This window comes from Quercus lobata, chromosome 5 (assembly GCF_001633185.2).
Source record: "Quercus lobata isolate SW786 chromosome 5, ValleyOak3.0 Primary Assembly, whole genome shotgun sequence".
In the NCBI taxonomy this organism is placed as follows: Eukaryota; Viridiplantae; Streptophyta; class Magnoliopsida; order Fagales; family Fagaceae; genus Quercus; species Quercus lobata.
The window spans coordinates 21096012-21112112 of NC_044908.1; the positions used below are offsets into that span (position 1 = coordinate 21096012).

At 37.0% G+C, this 16101-nt stretch overlaps 1 protein-coding gene across 1 annotated transcript; it reads right to left on the reverse strand.

Annotated features, from left to right (window-relative positions):
* Positions 1–5238: 5238 nt before the first annotated feature.
* Positions 5239–11441, reverse strand: LOC115989627 (protein MODIFIED TRANSPORT TO THE VACUOLE 1). Its single transcript, XM_031113420.1, has 5 exons — positions 10798–11441; positions 9044–9796; positions 8666–8821; positions 6859–7827; positions 5239–5737 (listed from the first exon to the last, which is right to left on the reverse strand). Exons 1-5 carry the CDS (start codon positions 11002–11004, stop codon positions 5696–5698), a joined length of 2127 nt encoding a protein of 708 aa, XP_030969280.1. The 5' UTR covers positions 11005–11441; the 3' UTR covers positions 5239–5695.
* Between the last annotated feature and the right edge of the window lie 4660 nt (positions 11442–16101).

Below are 16101 nucleotides of genomic sequence, written 5' to 3' on the forward strand. Positions count from 1 at the left end.
TCAAATGACACATTCCCTATGGAATTTGAACTTGGGATTTGGATACTTGATTCCAAGTTCAAAATTCTGCACGATTTTTGGATTACCTTTCTTGTTAATACAAGCAAAGGAAACCAATATTGGGAACTATCAAGTTACAACTTTGAGTAAAATTTCACCTCAATATTCCTCATATAAACACAATTTTTTTGAGAATTTCGAAATTCATCTAAAACTATAGGAAAAGACAGGTTCAAGTAAAGTGGCTTTCAATGATTTAGTATAGAAGTTATGTTGAGTATATTGGGAGCTTTCTACCTTATAATCTAATCTAAGATTAACGGCAGAATTAATTATAGATGAAACAAGAGGTTAAGCACGAGCATAGTGTAAACTATGAAGCAAAGAAAGAAAGATTATTGTTTGGGACTAGGAGAGGGAGACTAACGTGAGAGATAGCAGGGGTGTGAGTAAATAAATCTAGGGTTCAAAATTGAAACTACGTTGTTTGGGTCTTTTTTGTTTTAATCCAATTATAAAACGACGTCGTTTTGGAACTGATATTAAAATTAATGAGGTTCAAAACGATGTCGTTTTAGTGTATATATATAACTAATAATAAAAACCCTAACATTTTTTTAACCAACACACCCAGGCAACCGTTCTTTTCTTCTTCAACCTTGTCTCTCTTGCCTGCCATCTCTGAGTTCTCTTTTCTCTGTGAAGTATAAAACTATATACACATGTTAAATTGTGGTGTGTATATATATATACTAGTGCGGTGTGGTTTCTCGTCGGAGTGCAAAAGAACCACCACTCGCTACACCGGCTATCTTCAGTGTGCCTAGATTGCCGCCGACCACTATACCGGACACCTACAGTAGTGCTTTGCAGCGGTCGGACCAATTCGGCGCCGACCGATTTCATTGTTGCCGGTCAACTTAACATTGAACTTTCACAATAAGAATTTTTTTTTTTTTTTTTTTTTTTGAGAAAGCACAATAAGAAAATTGACATACTGTAATATACTGCAAAAATTGGATATAACTTATTTTGCTGAAACTGAAAACTGAAAACTGAAAACACTGTAGCAAAATAATTTTTAAATGTGTGAATAATATTGTGGGACCCAATTTTAATAAAAAAGTTACTCAAAAGTGAGATTTGTGGGTCCCATATACTGTTCACGGGACCCACAGAACTAATAAAAAGATTGAAAAGTCAATAATTGCCGGCTACTGTTCACATGAACAGTAGCAGTTGTTCCCTAAACGAGTGCGCAACAGCAGGGAAAAAAAAAAAAAAGGTGAAACGTAAACGCAAACGCAAACGCAAAAGCTGGATCCAAACCCAGCCTAGATGTAACGTCAAAAAAATTATAATAACAATAATAATATGAAAGAGAAAGTTTTAATTACTTTAAGTACATTATTTTTTTAGTTTCTCAAAAAAAAAAAATTAAAGAACAACTTTAAACACCATTGAACATAAATATTGAAATCCTATGGAAAAAAATATATTGTAATAAGCTAGTCACTTAATGCAATTACACAATTCTCTCAATTTTCAATTCCTTTTCTGGTTGTTATTTTGTTAACATGTTTATAAGGAAACAATGAGGTGACATTTTTTTTATAGACATGACTGCTAATTTTTTAATAAAAAATTTAAATGACACTGCATTGAAAATTTTAGACCCATTCTACAAGGACCATATCACCTACAATGTGTAAATGTACAATTCTTGTAATGTGAATTAACTGGGCTAGCTAGCCAATCCATACTAGAATATATATGACAATCTTAGACTTATTATACTAGGACCATTTACTATATGATATCACTCACTTTTCTCTCGTCTCCGTAAATATGTTTAGGTGGACATTACACATGCACACATATATAGAGAAAGGTGAATAGAGAGAAGGATAGATTTTTGGCTTCCGATAGGTTTTCTCTGCGTTTTTTTTTTTTTTTTTTGATGAGCGGTTTTCTCTGAGTTGAGTTGGAGATTACTTGGATTATTAAATGAGGTGGCAAGTTTTGATTAGGCCATCAAATTCACACTACAACAAATATTGTACTTTTTACCCAACCCATACCTTATCACTCTCATAAGGGTTTTGCAAAATTAAGAAACAAGAAGAACCAAATTGATACTGACCTCTTTGTATACAAAAACCAAATTAGCAAAAAATTACTTTCACTCATCAGGAACCACCTTAACCAAATCTATGCACAATAAGCTTAGGAAATTAACATTATAAAACAACAGTAGAAATTACTTATGAAACCAGAAATAATTTTTAATATTTACAAAACATAGTAATAAAAGTAATTTGTTGTAATGAAATGGTGCCTCGACAAAGTAAAAGTGAATTCAAAGTAAGCAAAAAGTAAGAGAAAAACAGAGAATCACCATTATATTGGAGAATTGCTCTATCACATATCTATATCAAATGAAACCTTTACTTTTAATTTGAACAAACAAAACTTAATCAAGAACCATAACACACAATCAAACCCCTTTGCACTGAATAACCAAGAATCAAACAAATCAAACACTGCATTCATTTTCTTTTTCCAATTTTGAAGAAAGTGATATCAAAGTTTTCATACTCGGACCGTTCATTGAACCGTAAAAGGAAGAAGTTCAAGATTTTTGAGGTCAAACAAAGGTTGAACTGGGGTCAAACTGTGATGATGTCATAATTAATTAAAGTCTAAATATAGATATTAAATTTATAAAACTAGCAAAATTGACTAATATATCTATATATGTGAGGGGAATTTAATGATTTTCAAGCATATATTTAATAATTAAATAAGAAAGTTAATAAAATAAAATAATAACCATGAAAACATTAAAATTTATGATTAATTTTTGAAGTAAAGTTGAATATCTTTGAAGGATTTTAATTATAATTTTTTTTTATTCCTTGTAAGAGATGGATAATTCAATTAAGTAGAATAAAATTGTGTTAAGTTGTTTTTATTTTTATTTTTAAAAATTGCTAAGGGGTTGGACCGCACGGTTCTTGCCACCGGTTCATGTGGTCCAATCCCGGTTTTAAGGGTTCATGGAATTGCCACATATGCTCGGTTCTCTATGCTTAAAAAACTGGATTTCAATCTGGTTTTCGGTTTTTACGGTCCGATCTGAGTCTAAAAACCTTGAGTGATATTATGTTTCTTTGGCTTAGGTTTCAAGGCCACTGCCCACTGGCTTAGGTTTTAGTAATTTTTGGTTGTAGGTGCTTATGGTAATCAAGACTTTAAATAGTGTGCCTCTTTTTTCTTTTTCTTTTTCTTTTTTTTTTTTTACTTGACTTTCTGAAATATTCTTTTTTTTTTTTTTCAAATTCTCTATAACCTTATGAACTTGTTACTTCCAAGGTTTTCAAAACCGAATCGGATCGGGAGATCGGAACGTGAAAACTAGGAACCGGGGTGAAAACTGTTTTTTTAAGCCTAAAGAACCAGATTTTTTGTTAATTCTGTGGACCCCTAAAACCAGGGTTGGACCGCACAAACCGGTGAGAACCGTGCGGTCCAACCCCTTAGCAATTTTTTTTTTTTTAAACAACTTAACACAATTTTATTCTACTTAATTAAATTATCCATCTCTTACAAGGAATAAAAAAATTATAATTAAAATCCTTCAAAGATATTCAACTTTACTTCAAAAATTAATCATAAATTTTAATGTTTTCATGGTTATTATTTTATTTTATTAACTTTCTTATTTAATTATTAAATATATGCTTGAAAATCATTAAATTTCCCTCACATACATAGATATATTGTCAATTTTGCTAGTTTTATAAATTTAATATCTATATTTAGGTTTTAATTAATTATTAAATTAATTATGACGTCATCACGGTTTGACTCCAGTTCGACCTCAAAAACCTTGAACCTCTACCTTTTACGGTTCAATGAACAGTCCGGTTTTGAAAACCTTGGTTACTTCCCAATTGTTGGTCAACGAATTTTTGTATAGGCCTTATGATGTTTCTTATAATTTATTTCATTGAAATTCCCCTCCCCCCCCCCTCCCACGGGAAACTTTGTATAGCTTGTTTTTGCTATTAATATTTGTATATTTCAACAATTTTTTTCACCTTTGTAATTGTCACCACCCATTTTAACCGTCTTAAAATTTTCAAAATTCTCCCAAAAGACCAAGACACCTTTTTAAAACCAATCTCAAAATTAACTCTAGACTATATTTTGTGTCGATTGAATGAAGGAAATGTATTTTGAATTAAAACTACAGTCAACCAAGGCCAATACCCATTCATTTTTGTAAGGAACACTTAAAAATGGTAAAATTGATCAATTTAAGGCTAAATCCTACAGTTGACCTAGCTTTAACTAAAATTCTAGTTATTCGATCGAAGCAAATTTGGCGTCATTGCAAAGAGTACGAAAAAAAACTTTTAATCAACAACTAATAAACTAAAATTGGACCAATGACGAGCAAAATATCATAGAAACAGTACAAAAACGGGAAAAAAAAAAATACTTGGCTTATTTTGCCTCTTGAATTTTGGAAGAAAATGATGTTTGAGGCTTTGCTCCACATTGCAAAATATGGACCCAAAAAGCTAGAACTTTCTCGAAGTAGAGCTACTTTTCTACGACTTTGTTGAATCAGAGAACCAAGAGTTACTCTCTTTTTCAATTCTTTGACCGATTTGATTTTTTAAACCATGCTCTGGCCTTTCTAGGGTAGTGAGATCTAAAACATGGTAAAAAAAAACCAAACCCTAATTCACTAAAATTCAAGTGGGCAATGTTTGAATTTTCTTTTTTCAGTGCATTTCACCACTGTCCCACTAGAAACCCTAAAAGATATATCCAGATAATAAAAAGATAAATGCTTGAAAATATGTTTTCCAAACAAAACCAATGGCTGAAACCAACTTATATCATCCTTTGATACATGTTTCATAAGTTAATAAGCGCAATTTTCAAAATATATGAATGATAATCAAAGAAATCCAAAAGTGATCCTCACATAAGTAACCCCGATTTTATAATTTACTCTCTTGTTATTCTTTTCGTTCCATGAGTTTGAGTAATGAATTTTCTGTAATTTTGCATTTTATTTTGGTGTTGTCGTGGTTTCTGTGATGCTAGGTTGAAGGTGCTCTATAACAGGGGTTTAGGGCAGCACAGTCTGCATTTTGTTGTCCACGGCTGAGGGCATTTTTCTCCATATATATAATTATAAACACATACACAATACCAAAAAATATAAAAAATCTACTGCGTTTTATTGACTCTCTGGGTTCAAAGCATGCACTATAAGTAGTCCTCTTGGGGAAAAAAAGTTAAAAGAGAAAAAATGGAACGCGCCGGGGTACACTCTAAATATGCATTACAAAAGAGAAAGACATCCAACAAGTGCTGGCAATACAGATCCAAATAATTAATCGAACTAACTACACAGCATTCTCTCATTCTTCCATGTTGAATACAACAATCCCATAAGCATTTCCACTCTCTTTTCTTCTTAGTTCCAGGATTTCACATCGACTCGCTTGCAATGCAATTATCATGGAAACATGTCTAGTAGTATTTGCAAATGTTCCATTATTGCAAAATAATGCCTTCTTTGATGTAACTGTATAACCTGCTTCAATCTACACGCTGTAAAGCCATAATCAAAGTCCTAAAGCAGTCTCTGAAGAAGCATAAGCTCAAAGATTCAAACCACCCTCTTTGGGTCACGAGCTGCATTAAGATGGTCCTACATAACAGACAAAATACAAAGCTTAATGGAGGAGGCAAAATCTAAAGATGATCCATTAGATAACACCAGGATGGAAGAACCAAAAGACATTATCTCATTTTAACTCCATATCACCTTTGGTAGTATTTCATAAATCCAATGTGCTAAAGAGATTACTACGTAACTAGGGATGATAAGAATAGCCAATTGAAGACCCCATATAATGAATTGATTTTCATTTTCCAATAAAATAGGTAGAATCAATGAAAGTACCTATCCATATATATGCACAAATGAACAAATGAAAAGATGTAATTCAATTAGCCCAAGTCACTAATACAAGAACTTATGATCTCTGTGAATAAACATACAAAATACAGTTTTTTCTATATGGGCCAATTAATCTTTTATAGAGACTCCCCCACTTTAAAGCCCCGATGATGCCATATTCAATCTTATGTCATACATCCAATGAGGACCAATTGTCACAGCAAATGCAACACAAGTTCCACCATAAATTCTCTTCTCTCCCCTCTTATTCAATATGACCCACCAATCTAGTTATGTATAATGAAAAAGGAGTTTCCACCGCATGTCATAGCATTAAATTAGATTTTTTTTATAATTTTTATAAGATCACTTCCACTACTTTATTTGAAAATATTTTATTAAAAATCATTAAGACTTTACAATACCACTTACATCAATGTAAAATAAACCAGCAATCTTTCAATGACTTATTGTAAAATATTATTTTTCTTTTTATGTAAGTTTTTTTTTTTTTTTTTAATTATTAAATTAAATACTTTCAGTTATTTAACTTGGTGATGAATGAGAATTCTGCTCATTTATACAATGAAATATGGTAATCATAATGGGTAATGAGTTGAATAGGATCCACCCAGGAAGGCCTTGTTATTGACCAGAAAAAAAGAGCGCCCGGGGGGGGGGTTTAAGTGCCATCAAAAACCATTTCAGAAATCTTAAGATCTTTTCAACAAAAGCCATACTCCAAGTGAGACTACAGTTAACAACTTAAGAACAAGAAATCTGAACATAAATCCATAAATTTATAACAAATATATATCATGAAGAAAAAAAATAACAGTCAAACCTCAAGTATCTGAACTTAAGCTTACCGAGATAAAGTCAAATGCTCTGGTTTCCTCTTTCTTTGAACTGTTCATCATTGTACTGGTAGCTTGTTGAGTTGGAAAGTTTGATTGGAATATGTCAGGAAGGGGGGGCACATATGCTCCATTAGTTCCCCCAACATGACTGACACCAGCATTTTGGGTGTTCATGTTCCCAAGGTGTTGGAGGTTAGACATTGTTGCAAGGAGTTGCTGCTGAGCAAGGAGACTCCCCATGGCAGCATAATTTAAAGGTTGAGAAGAAAAGGTAGGATTCATCATCAAGCCAGGAGATATATTGTATGGCATGGCACCAGGGGGAAACATGACATTTGCATTCGTCATAGCCGTTTGAGAATTGAACATGCCACTCAATGCATCATTAGGTACCTGATGGCTGGGATGACCATTTGAATCTGAGAACAGACTTTGAGGAAAACCTACTGGAGAGGTTCCTTTCTGCTTCATGTTAGAGGTATTTTCATTAATGGACAAACCATCCATCAAATCATTAAGATCTTTTTTATGAGTTTCTTGCTCCTGAGGAAGTTCATGATTGGACCCAAAAATATCAAATAGTTCAGGTCCATTTTTCTTCTCTGCCATATGATTTTCATTAGCACTCTGTTTATCATCAACAATCATCCCAGAAAAGAGATCATCTGCATGTTCTACGCTATCACTAGCATGAAATGACACATCTGCAAAGGGGTCATCATCATTTTTCGATTCAGAAGCACTTACACCAGTGCCTGGACCATCTCCAAATAAATCATCAATCAAAGGAGGTGGAGTTGACAGATTTGTGATATTTTGATCACTTTGACTATTTGTAAAATTTTCCTGGTAAGCATCTGGATCACCGGTGTCTATTAAGTCAGGCATTGGAACAACGGTAGTAGTATCAGCCTTCTTGGTTTTTTCTGTATAAATTGCTGCACTGCCTGCCTGTTCTCCACCCAGAAGGTTTAAAACCTGTCCATAAAGAGCCAATTGTTTATTTCAACTACAGATCTTCCCAAGTAATCAAAGAAGAAAGTTTCAGTCCAAGCTATATATTGGCAGTTACTGTTTCTATACCAAAATATCTTCAGATAAAGAGAGATTTGGTTATTTATGTATGGACATAATTTTTAAGGACAAAAGTGAGTATGAAAGGGAGATGAAGCATGAAGCAATATCCTGCCAGAACCATTCCATTCCATATATTTATCTCCAGATGGGAGAATTTGGTCAACAATCCCTAAATGGAGCAGACTCTATTTACCAATAAAAAGTGGGGATGCTCTCTTACAAGGAAGATACCATCTATAGTTATTTAGCCATCTCAATTATATTGGTACAGATCAAATTTTAATTTGAATTTCAAGTAGAGTGAAGCAAAATTTAGCATTCATAATTGAGTTTATCAAAGGCACCTCCTCATAACCATCAGCAGAAGAAAATCAATTTATTCTGGTTTTATTTAACACACAAGAAAAATCTAATAATTCTTGAGGAGCAGCCTTTCATAACAGAGCAAAATGTTTCTGCCTCCTTGAAGTGAGTCACTTGTCCTCATGGATGGTCAACAATCATACCTCATTTTTGATTGGTTTAATTCAAGGGGAAAGATAAAAATACACTTCACAGTACAAAGAAATTAGTCCACCAAATCTTGGAAAGTCAATTACTAACAGCAGGTGAAAGGATCACTTAGAATAATGCATATGATAAAAATTGCCTTGCAAGCAAATTAAGCAAAAAAACATCAAGATAAAATACATTCGCCCAGGAAAAGTTAATAAAGAATAAATAAATGACAAAATTTTACCTTGTTGGCCTTTTCCTTCAAAGAAGCTTGAGGAGACTCAGAACATCTCACCACCACATCTTTATTTTCACTGAAGTAAGATTCCACAGTTGAAAAATGTTCAACATCCTTTTTTCTCAGTAATGACTCAAGGACACAGATGGCTTTCATTCGAACCTGAAGGACACCGATTTCATAAAACCATAAGATATTATGTCAATTAGTATAGAATAAGCATCCCAATTATTATTATTTTTTTATAATTAAAAAAAAAAAAGCGATAGCCTACAGCAACCATGTCACATCTAAAGAAACCGAAATATATTATAGGAGAATAGGCATTGTATAGTAGATTAAAAAATCTTGACTTACATGAATAAACAAAGAAGATCAACATACCTGCCACTGAGGTGATTGAAGCTTTGACTCAAGGGCATAACATAAAGCCAATGCATCCAACTTTGCAGCCTCCACAAGGAAAACCTGAATAGCATCTCGAGTAGGTTGTAGACGTACACCACCTGATGTTACAATGGTCTCCAACAATCTCTCTTCACGTGTCTTACTTTCTCTATAACTTCGACCAGACTCCCCATTAGTTATTTCGGTCTTAGTTACTCTTGAATCCTGGCTCCAAGATCCACTAGACGCATTCTTAGAAATCCCAAAACTACCCTGACTCTCATTACGATAATCAACAGGTTCATATCTATCTCCATGCTCGGATTCAATAGTCAATGACCTCCGAAGAGTTGTTGGACTCTTGTAGCTTCCATTTTCATTCTTTTTTGATAGATGACCTTGTGCAAAAGTACTAAGTCCCTGCTTGATAGAGGCACTTCCAATACCAACTACCTCACTAAGAAATGATTTCCTTTCTTCTGATGGCATTTCGTAGTTTGTATTTCCAAACCCCTGTATTCTTTTGTTAAGATCTTCAGCAGGAGATGGCTTATCATTTTCCCCAGCAAAAATAGCAGCAATAGTCTCATGAGCAGTGTCCCGCACAGCCTTATTAAGTGCATCCCCTTTCAAAGGATCCGGATGTCCTTTATAGTGAAATAGCGGGCGAACAGCTGCTGAATGTCTCTGCATTTCTCTCCTAAACTCCACACCAGATTTTCCCACTGCATATTTTATCAACCTCAGAGCCTGCACATAATTTGAGCATAAATGGGGTATCCACATCTCTTACAAAAATCATAATTTTCAGTAAAAATCCGAACCATTATGATCAGACTCATCTTTCTATTTATCTATATAAATAATGCAATTCTTATTGATATCAAAAGTAGAGTCACCCAAGTATACATGGAGTATACAATAGGGGACCTGGGACCATACAATCAATCATGCAAAGCATGTGAGAATCTATCAAATCAATAACAGAACATAAAGACAGACCATGCAAAACTAAACATCCAATCCAACAAAGTTTTAAGGAAAGTGAATTTGAGATCATGCATAGTTCTCTCCATGTCCTCAAAATGCCAATTGTTCCTCTCCCTCCATATACACCACATCAAACAATGTGGGGCAGCGATCCACAAATTACAATTCTGATGACAGCGGAGATTCATCGATCTATAATCCTTATATCTTTCTATTCTATCAAACCCTACTAAACTTCACAATGTATCCCCTAAAAGTTTATAGGTTCTAATTGCAATTTACTAAATATTTGAAACTATGAAAATAAAAGCTGCTATTCAAAATAGGGTCACTAGTAAAATTGGAAACCTACTAACCACAAGCAATTGCAAAGCCATAACTTAACAAGATTTCATTCACCATTAACACCTTAACATTCTACAATTGCTGCCTCATTCTTAAAAATACAATTGCTTGCACCAGTTAAAATAACTCAATTCACACGATTCTTCACATCTTGAGCAGCATTAGATCATTACAAAAATTAAGAACAAGATTATTCATCAAACAAAGCTTAACACAACAACAAAAATCTAAAACCTTATTTCCCAAAACCCAAATTCTTAATTCTCTATTTCCCCTCACTTTCCCAGCAACCAAACAGAAAAACAAAAATAAAAATTCCCCAAGATTTCAAGAACCCCCCAGATCTACTACCGAACCCAATCCCCAAATCCAAACACCACCAATCGAAAACCCAAATTCATAATCACAGTTATTACCTTTTGTTTAACAATGGGGCTCTTGTTTTCGAGGCGCTTGAGTATAAACTCCGAGACCTCCTTCACAATACTCACGTGCGACGATCTGAGAAGCTCGCAGATCTCTTCGAGCTTGTACACCGGAGTCACCTTGTCCTCGTCCGACGTGGCACCGTCGATCATTCTCGACCTCCAGTACGACTCCACCGCTCTTCTACTCGAATCCATTTCGCCAAAAAATGTACAAAATAAAAAAACCCTAATTTTTCTCACAAATTTTCACCGAGCTCCAAAATCCAATCCAATCCAATTCAAAAACCCAAAATTTCAGAATCACAGCCCTAATCCAAAGCTTCACCGATCCACGAACCTCGACATGCAAAGATTTTAGATCGAATCAGAGCCGTTAATCAACTCAATACGCGACGATTTGATCAGTTTTTCGAGGCCGTTTGATTTTGTGAATGGGAGGATTGAAAAGGATTGGAATTTGGTTCGATGATTAGGGGTTTTGACAGAGAGAGAGGGAGAGAGAGAGAGAGAGAGAGAGAGTTTTTAGTTTTGGGTAATGGAAGTAGAAGAAGAAGAAGGAAGGGAGGAAGAGAAATGGAATTGAATGAATTGAAATGAGGGTGGTGACTCACCGACCCGTGTGGTTTACGTTGAAAGTTTGACGTGGGCACAAGCGTTGTGTTGGTGTGCGCCACTTGCCAATCTTGTCTTGTTAATTCCCATAAGCACGTGTTGATGATGTTGTGCCATTTTAAATTTTTTTATTTATTTATCTTTTTGTTTAATAATACACACAGTTCTTTTTTATTAAATTGTGAGTGTTTTGTCTTCATTTCCGTGGCAACTTATCATTTTCTTTTTGGGATCATTCTAGACACAACTTCCAATTTTCGGCAGATTAAAGTGACTGGTTGTCACTTGTGAGTTGTAAAATTGTAGACTCTTTATTTTAACTTTATAATTCACAATTTATAATTCACAATTTATTATATGAACACGTTGTAGCAAAAATTATAGTAGAAGTTGTGTTCTTAGCATTATTCCAACCAAACTTTTTTTTTTTTTTTTGCATTTAGTAGCAACGTTGAAAATACGACTAAAAATGTGAATCTTTATTCCTTTCTTTTGTATTATTTTGGGTGGCATGAGATAAGAATTGTTTTTCGAAAAAATTTAGTAAAAAACAACCTGTAAAAAATAAGGTTTATTTTAATAGAGTTTTTTATTAACTAAAAATAGTTTCTCTTTGACCATTTTTAATAAGTCATATATTCTTTGTCATGACTTTTACCACAATTGTGATTTGACAAATCGTGTATGAGTGTCTGTTTATCATTATTATATGAACCTATCACTTTTTTACCGTTATTTACAGCCTGTCGTATCAAAAGTTGTGATATAAAAATTATGTCCACCTATTTTCTCTTACACAAAAGCCATTTTTTTTTCTCTAAAACATGGTTTTTTTTTCTTTCTCTTCGTAACTTATACACCCTAGATTAAGGATTTAATAATTCACATTGGGAGTGTAAAACCCCCAAATTGCTTTTTTTACTGCACATATGTTCAAATTGAGCTTTGTTCAACTATGCATGGCTTAATTTTTTAGTAATTGTGATCAGTAACTACTTATATTTTCAAATTACTCTGCATAGGTTGTAAACTTAAATTTTTTATATTTTATTCACTTTGTCTCTCTCTCTCTCTCTCTCTCTCTCTCTCTCTCTTCTTTGACCTATCTCTCACTCTTAGGCTCCCCTCTTCTCTCTTCCTTTCACTCTTTGACTCTCTCTTCTCTCTCTCACTCACGATTTTGGGTGGCAATCTAGGTGGCTATTGTAGGGGTAAAATTCCCAAAGTCAACAATGGGCCTTGGGCCCCGCACGAAGCCCAACCATGACCAAAAGGAGAAAGGGGGACCAAAAGACTTCCAGCCCAATCCTGTTGAGCCTAGCTTATTTAAAAAGACGTCCGAGGAGGAATGTCTCCTCGGACACACAAATACGGGCCCAATGTGCGCCCCCTCCACAGTGAAGAACCATCCCAAACAAACGTGGGTAGTAGGATGAGTCTCACACAGTAGGAAAAAAGAGGAAAATGTAAGACATCCAGGGAGAAACCACAACTGCCGCATTAAATGCAAGGAAGCTACTTTTTCAGCCGCATTAATGTGGAGAAGACAGGCGAACAGTGTTACACTGGCCAATGCAACTCACCGAAAGATAAGGTGGATGTCCGACGGGACAGGCACTCAAGTGAAAGTCCAGATGGTTAAAAGTGTAAGGCTCTTATCAATTTAAGGAGGCTATATAAGAGAAGGAAATCCCCCTGAAGAAGGGATCAGAAAATTTAGAGGGAAAAAAGAGAGAGAGAGAGATTAAAGAATTCTGTAATCTTTAATCAGAGCAAGAGGTGCACTCATACGTCTCCTTGGACCGGTATCCTGTGAACATAAATGAAATATTCTCACATTCAGACTGTTGCATGACATACAACTAATTAACGTTCACTTTGTCCAGCCCTAGTTCTATAACTCGCTCTCTACAAATTCATTGTCTAGGGTCTTTTGGGCCAGAACCACTTACTTGCTGGGCCTGGGCCCCAAAAACCGCCCTTACAATTGGCGCCGTCTGTGGGGAGAACTTGTGTCTTGACAAGTGAAACTGTAAGAAATGGAAGGATCAGGTCCGCGCCAAACCGAACGTACAGATTCCCAACGGCAGGACAATTTTTTGAATCTCGAACGAGAGAAAGACCAAGATAAACAACGAGAGGGCAGTGTGAACACCTCTCACACGAGTAGAAGCCACTCAAAAGGAAAAGGTCATGCATCCCATAAGAAAAATGATCGAAAGGCTCTATAGCAAGAGATTAATGATTTGAAGAAGAAGCTGTGCCGAGCGCAGCGAAAACGTCCTTCACCCGACTTGGACACTAGCAGTGATGAGGATAACGAATACAAGCGGAGATCAAGAACCCCTCCGAGCGAGACTTTTTCCTACGAGGAAGAGCGGTCTCGCAAACGCAGCCACAAAAGCCCATCTTACCAAGGCCTGGCCAACGATGCCATGAGCAAGGCCCTGGATCGCATCTCCTAATCGCCTTTCACACGTAGAATAGAGAGGGCAGAGCTTCCTCGGTGGTTCCATCAACCAACGTTTGCCATATACAATGGTCGGACTGACCCAGTAGAGCATGTAAGCCAATTTAATCAGAAGATGGCCGTCCATTCTAGGGATGAGGCGTTAATGTGTAAGGTGTTTCCATCCAGCTTGGGACCTATGGCGATGAGATGGTTTGATGCCCTCAAGCCGAATTCCATAGATTCCTTTAAACAGCTGACACAGGCTTTTGGTTCCCGCTTCATTACCAGCAGTAGAGTCCCTCGGCCCCTAGATTCCCTCCTATCCTTGTCCATGCGGGAAGGGGAGGCACTGAAGGCCTACTCAGACAGATACTGGGAAATGTATAATGAGATAGAAGGAAATTACGATGACGTCGCCATTAGTACGTTCAAAAGGGGCCTACCGACAGAGCATGGCTTAAGAATGTCCCTCACTGGGAAGCCAGTCACCAGCGTGCGCCAACTCATGAACATAATTGACAAGTACAAAAGGGTCGAGGAGGACCAGCAGATAGGGAAAGGTAAAGCAAAGGTTGTTCCTCAAGAGAGGAGGGACTTTAGGTCAGACCGCTTTAACAGCAGTAATAGGCCGAGAAGAGACTACGCGGAACAGTCTGGATCCACTGGAGCTCAGGCAGTCCATGCTGTGTTCCGAGAACCATTACACAAGATCCTAGAGAAGGTGAAGTGCGAACCTTTCTTTCAATGGCCGAACAGGATGGCAGGTGACCCCTCGAAACGGAATCAGAATCTGTATTGCGCGTACCACCAAGAGCCAAGTCACACCACCGATGATTGCAGGAATCTAAAAAACCATTTGGACTGACTTGTCCGAGAAGGGAAGTTGAGGCATCTGTTGCATCGACCTGAAGGATGGCAGGAACAGTCAAATATCGAAACCAGAAAAAGTACATTGAGGCCACCCATTGGCACAATAAATGTCATTCTTGCCGCACCTGGAAGGACCGGTTCTAGCCCTTTCAGAGTAATGTCAGTGGGCAGGTTTCCGACTGAGCCGGATGACAGGGAATCCAAGAGAGCCAGAGTGATTGCCACGCCCTTAATCAGGTTCTCGGAGGAGGACAAATAAGGAACCTTCAACCCCACGATGATGCCCTAGTTGTCACGCTCAGAATTGGAGGTTATGACGTGAAAAGGGTGTTAGTTGATCAAGGCAGCGCCGTGGAAGTAATGTACCCTGACTTGTATAAGGGGTTGAACTTGAAGCCAGAAGACCTGTCGCCATACGATTCCCCTCTGGTCAATTTTGAAGGAAAAACCGTCACCCCGAAAGGCATGATTAGGCTGCCTGTGCAAACAGACTCAGACGTGGTGGAGGTGAACTTCATTGTGGTAGACGCGTACTCCCCCTACACAGCTATTGTGGCCCGACCGTGGCTTCATGCACTAGAGGCTGTGCCATCAACCTTGCACCAAAAAGTGAAGTATCCGTCAGGAGGTCAAGTCAAAGAAATAATAGGGAACCAAGGAATGGCTAGGCAATGCATGGTGTCGGCAATCTCACGACGACCAAATAGTGAACCTTCCACTTCGGCCGAGAACGGCTTATAGCAATTAATGACCCCGGTCCCAACTGCGGGTGGTGGAGGACCAGCCATGGAGGTGAGCTGTGAGGATCTAGAGAAAGTACTTGTCGGATCAGACCCTGAGAGGTTTTTTCAGATCGGCTCAGAATTACCACCCCAGGAGAAGTCAACAATAATTGATTTTCTCCGACGAAATGTGGACGTATTCGCCTGGGATCCCTATGAGGCCCTCGGGGTTGACTTAGATCTCATCTGCCATCACCTTAATGTTAACCCGGCTATAACGCCTAAGAAGCAACCTCCTCGGCGACCGTCAAAAGAACATGCAGACGCTGTGAGAAAAGAGGTCGCAAAATTGAAGAAAGCAGGGGCTATCAAAGAAGTATTCTACCCCGAATGGTTAGCCAACACAGTCGTGGTAAAAAAGAAGAGCGGGAAATGGCGGGTCTGCATAGACTTCACGGACCTAAACAAGGCCTGCCTGAAGGATCCTTTCCCCATGCCACGGATAGACCGATTGGTAGATTCGACTGTCGGACACCCCCGAATGAGTTTTTTGGACGCATTCCAAGGCTACCATCAGATATCCCTGGCTGCCAAAGACCAAGAAAAAACTGCTTTTGTCACCCCAGTCGGAAACTA